This window comes from Glycine max, unplaced genomic scaffold (assembly GCF_000004515.6).
Source record: "Glycine max cultivar Williams 82 unplaced genomic scaffold, Glycine_max_v4.0 scaffold_22, whole genome shotgun sequence".
Taxonomy (NCBI): Eukaryota; Viridiplantae; Streptophyta; class Magnoliopsida; order Fabales; family Fabaceae; genus Glycine; species Glycine max.
This window is the reverse complement of record NW_024464702.1, coordinates 458128-463652: the sequence shown is the minus strand read 5'-3', so window position 1 is coordinate 463652 and position 5525 is coordinate 458128. Positions and strand designations below refer to the sequence as shown.

At 33.9% G+C, this 5525-nt stretch overlaps 1 protein-coding gene across 1 annotated transcript in view; it reads left to right on the top strand.

Annotated features, from left to right (window-relative positions):
• The first annotated feature begins 4641 nt into the window (after nucleotides 1–4641).
• LOC100779506 (uncharacterized) overlaps nucleotides 4642–5525 on the top strand; it is a 2419-nt gene continuing 1535 nt past the window's right edge. The window contains exons 1-3 of the mRNA XM_014773162.1: nucleotides 4642–4649; nucleotides 4757–4874; nucleotides 4951–5030. Of these exons, the coding sequence (XP_014628648.1) occupies nucleotides 4642–4649; nucleotides 4757–4874; nucleotides 4951–5030 (206 nt within the window). The remainder of the gene's footprint in view (nucleotides 4650–4756; nucleotides 4875–4950; nucleotides 5031–5525) is intronic.

The window sequence follows — 5525 nt, the reverse complement described above, 5'->3', positions numbered from 1 at the left end:
AACCTACTACCAAATCGACTCATCATCCAAAATTAAATAGTAAATAGTATAAGAAGATCTTTTATCTATACCAAATAAAACATTAGTTATGATGGAATTCAAAATTTCTTTACCTTCAATTTTTTATCTATGAAACCTTTACTTAAAACTAAAAAAGATAACATTGATTTGACCAACTTTTTTTACCCTTCACATACGCACACACACAAAAAAAAATGTTGTCCCTTTTATTGAATTTGTACCTATATATCTGGCTCAATCCTGTAGCTTCCTCCTTTAGAAGGTAGGTTGGATTCATGTTACTTTTTTATGAAACCCAACCCTAAACAACTTGGTCACAAACAAGTTGATTTTGATTAAGTGAATTGGTTCTGAACATCTAAATTTGTTTTAAACTTTTTAAAACTGAGGTTTTAAATAAGCACAAACTACAAATTATGAAAAATCACCTTGAAGCTAGTCACTTAGCTGGCGCATCATGAAAGTGTTATGGTGATATTGCTTAACAATTAAGTACTTAATCTCAATAAGTCAACAACGACATTCGAAGAAATCGAAATACGTTATGGAGGGGATGTCCTATAGTCAATGTGTGGAGGGCAATAGAAAGAATTGGAAACCTTAATCTGATGCTAAGTGTAGAGAGTGAGAGAGAGAATGGGAACTTAGTAACTCATGAAAGACTTTGAAGTCTGAACAAGTTAGTGAATGTGTTATCACCAGTATTTGAACTTTTAAATATAAAAAATATGTAAACATATAAACAACAATAGTAATTTTAAAGACATGTCACATCAATGGGTCTATGGGTTTGGTTCATGGGTTTGAATGAGTTTGAACAAGTTGGAGTTGACCACTAGGCAAGTGTACCTATACAAATAGTTAAAAATCTATGTAGAGTATCGTTACCACAACAACTTGTCTCAATGCCTAGAACTTTCAATTTATCCACTATTTAAATGAACAAAATTTCATTTGATTGATTTGAAATTAAAACTTGATTTTTTATCGACTAGATTAAACAATCTCTAAAAATAAAAAAGTTATATTTTTCATTAAATATTATTCAAATAGAGTTTGAGAAAATTTATATTATTTAAACCATTATGACTCATGAAATACCCAAAACATCAATCTCATATAATAAAAGAAGTGTTCTATCCCAATTTCATAGTTCATGGTTAAGGAGACATCATTTCTTCTTGTCCCCAATTTCTTGGAAAAAATATTCTGAATTTTACAACTTACCACATATCCTTAGAAAGATAAATCATAAAATCTTGATACATATAAAGCAAGCCTCTTATAAAATTAATATATTAAAACAAATCCCTAGGTCATAACACATCAACCATCCAATTTCAATTCCAAATAAAATCATGACTTTCCAATCACAGTCTATTCTCACATCATTCAAATGGTTGGACTGGGCACAATAAACATTAAGAGTAAAAAAGTACACAATAAAATAGGATAGAACTTATCAGTTGATGATGTTTTTCGGTCGACAATGGTCAAGGCTATTTTTGGTCGATGCCAAGGCCATTTTTTAGCTGACATATGGTTGGTTTTTTGGTCGACATCAAGCTAGGGTTTTTGCCAAAGCCATTTTATGGATATTTTTTTGTTCAAATAGGCTAGGTTTTCAGTCAATGTTAGTCATTGTTATTTTTATGTTGACATCAGCTAAGTTTGTTTTCTGTTGATGGCAGCTGAGGGTTTGTTCAACTGACGTAGGCCAAGCTTTTTCTCATCAACATTAGTAGGTGCTACTTTTTAATCGATGTCAAGCAAAAAAATATCACCAGCCTATGTCGTCCAAGAAAGTCCAAGTCGGCGTTTGCCAAAAAATTGCCCCAACTGACATCCGATCAAAAATAGTCTCGATTGATGTCGATAAAAAAAATAATTGAAAATGACTTTCGAATCGTTCAAAAGTAAGTAAAACTTGGAAATTCCGCAGCACGGGATTAACTTAGGTCGAACTCAGAAATATGATTCAATATCATTCCTATGTTCATTCGCTTATAAATAGAAATGGGGAAATTTTTTTGAATAGTTGTATGCGACTATAAAGGAATGCGAAAGCACACAAAAACATGGATGAAGAAAAAAAATAGAGCAACATTACAAGTGATGTTTAATAGCATCAATCCAATTTACCAAGTCACAAGATTGGCCTCCTAGATGCCTTTTGACCATTAAAAGGTTCCTTTCTTCTTGGGAGTCAATTTCTTCACTTGATTCTTCCCCTTTTGCTTCTTCACTTTCACTAGAGGAAGGTGAAGTAGTAACCTCATCTTGGCTACTATAAATGTCTTGGCCCTTCATAATCATGGTTTTCTTTAGTTGCCAAACGGTCATGTAAAAGTTTCCATGAAAAAGTCAAGACTTTTTTCAGAGAGTTGCTCTTCCAGACAGACTTAAACACAGTTTCATTTTAATCAACATTTATGAGATTCACACATCAATTGGATTGGATTGATTTTGAAGAGAAAATTGTTTCAATCCAATGTTTTGCTTATTGAGCCTTTTTTTGTTTCTCAACTTGTCTTCCAACCATTTATTCAAGAGAAGAAAAACAAAAAGAAAAGACGCCTTTTGCTTCAATTTTTCCGAGGTGATCGACAACTTGGATTTCAATTTTTCCGACTATTTATTGGAGTAAATCGGCTAATAAATATACCTAGAAAAGTCAGATAGTAACAAAATCACAATTGAGACTATTAATTAGTAAAGTATATGTATATGGTTAAAAGATCTTCAGTGTTAATCATTGAATTACTAGTATGTGGCACACTCTTTTTCCTAGGATTCTTTAATTACTAGATAAATTAATGAAATTTTAAGATACTATTAGTATTTAATTTGAATTTGGTGTTTACTCTTATTTTAATTGCCACTGCCGGCTTCTGCACCCTCCTCTCCGCCTTCTGCTACACTGAGTTTGTCGTCGACATGCCCGTTGCCGACGGCGCCTTCAGCTACCTCCACGTCACCTTTGGTCTGTGCTTTCCAATGTCACCGTCGCCAGAGGCTTGACGACGTACCTAGGCACCACAATCGGAATCTCCTCCACCAAATGGCGCCATACGGTGCCGTCTCTTCCCAAAGGCTTCAACGAAATAGACTTCGTTGCTGTCGCCGTCATTTTGCTCATGACTCTCGTCATCTACTACAGGTGCTTTCCACAGTTCTTACAATGAAGCTTCATTCTCTATCTTGAGACTCTTGTGTTATTAATTACAGTATAAACCTTAGGGTTTTCTCATTCCTATCTTCTACAAATTCTCCTACAAGGCTAGAAATATTTCTAAGCCAATATATACCAGATTTTGATTTTGATTCTTTTAGCATGCAACTCTATATTAATGCTGCTGCATTGTAATGATCACATCTGCAACTTACTGAAATGCGGCGCAGCTTAGGCATTTGAATGCTTTTTGAATCACTGTATTTGGCGTATTTGGTTTGGCCGTTAGCCAATTCAATGCGTGGATATATATCGCATACCTACACAAACACACCTACACCGGAGATATATATCAGTTATGGCTTTGTGTTCAGTTTTTCTTAATCTTCATCTTCTGCTTTTTGTTTGTTTGACCATAGAAGCGTTAGGTGTGGCAAAGCCTTCAGTAGCTAGTTACCTTAGCCAGGAGATACTGGCAGAGCAAGAAGCTGATAGAGTGCATGGATTTCCTGCGCAGCCTCAAGTTCAAGAATATGGTGGTTATATCACTGTCAATGAAACTCAAGGCACAACACTGTTCTATGGTTTTTCGAGGCCACTCGCAAACCAGAACAAAAACCCGTTCTCTTATGGCTCAATGGAGGTACTTTTTTTTTAATAACCCAACTCTTCATGTATATATTTATATTGCAATCGTTTTTATTTAGTGTTCACTCTCATGACTAATACATGATAACTTAACGAAAGGTAAGGGTAATTTCTAGTGAATTAAGCTTTTAAATCTTATAGGCTGGTTTAGTCTTTATCTTTTGATTTTAACATGTATTAAAAGGAATAGAGAGAGATGAATTTCATGATAATTTATGGAAATGAATGGAAGATAGTAGTTATTTCACACTTAAATTATAGGGATGCTGATTGTAATCAAGCATTCAATTTTTCTTGATGTCAAGAATCACAAACCAGAAGGTTAGGAAGTGAGTGCAGTAGGAGTAAACATTGATAATCACATGAATGAAGGCAGTGGCTGGATTAACTCAGCCTAACAATGCAAAGCCTATTGTTGATTCCAGTTTTTCCAAGGCTAAACCAGAAGATTCTTTGGACCCACAATTCAAACCGCCACAAGCTTCACAACTAGTTTCTGTCTTCACTATTTTATTCTTGTTTGGTTGCTCAAATTAAATGTATTGTTCTAATTTTTTAACATTGCTATGTTTCTTTGTAGGGGAAAACACACCCAACTCAATTTTTTTTGCTTTTGATGTCCACCCCAACCCAATTATGTGTGCTTAAGCTGTATTAGCAGTGTGATTTGTTATATTTTGTGAAAACTGGGAATTTCATTCTGTAATTGTCTGTTTGTGTACTGGGCTGGCTTTATTGTAGAAGCAAAGGAGACACTCTTGTTTTGTAACTGCCTTTTCTCTCACTCTGGTGTCTTATAGATGAAAATGTATGTTTCTACCATTTTTCTTTGTTTTCAAAATTAATACACTAATTTCAATTGAACCTTTCTCTTTTATATTGGGATATGATTGATGTTTAATAGCTTTGTCACAGCTTAGAGGGCAATGCTAGTGCACTCACAAATTTTGAGGTCCTTGATTTCTTACGAGCTAAAGGAGCTTCAAAGGATCCAACAAGAGTTATTGCCAAAGTAGCGCAGTCTGAATACAAGGTTAGATTTGATTTTTCTAATAAATGGGAATATTTGTAAGTTTTATTGGTAGATGAATGTTCTGTATATCTAGCAGGTTTATGATTATTTGGTTGACACTGCTGCCTCTGTTCAAACAAGAGAGAGCATCAATGAGTTCTTGACAAGTGTTAAATAGTACGACCTGGCAAAACTGAGGCTCTGAACATTGGGCCAGCTGCTGATTTTGAACTATACCCAGTAAGTATCCATATTTTGATTTTCCAATTTATGTTACACCTAAGCATTTAGTTAGAAGTTTTTCGCTCTGCAATTTTTTAGCTATGACCACATTGTCAACAAATTATTTAAATAAATACATATGATCTGTATGTCTATCAAATTGATATAATGTATCAAATTTTAAAATTCAAAATTCAAATTTAAATTGAGATAGACTAAATTTAAACAATAGGGAGAAATAAAAAACTTAAAAATAAATTAGTGTGGCATACTTGAGATAGGAGAAGTTATGTAGCTTATCATGAAAAAGAGTGAGTAGTTCCTAATATTCTCTTGTTCAAGAGTCAATACTTTTATAAGGGTGAATTTATGCATCAATTTAAATCTTGGTCCCAGTAAATTTTAAGTGAAGCTCATCATCTTTGCATTCCACATTGAACGGTTGGGAGG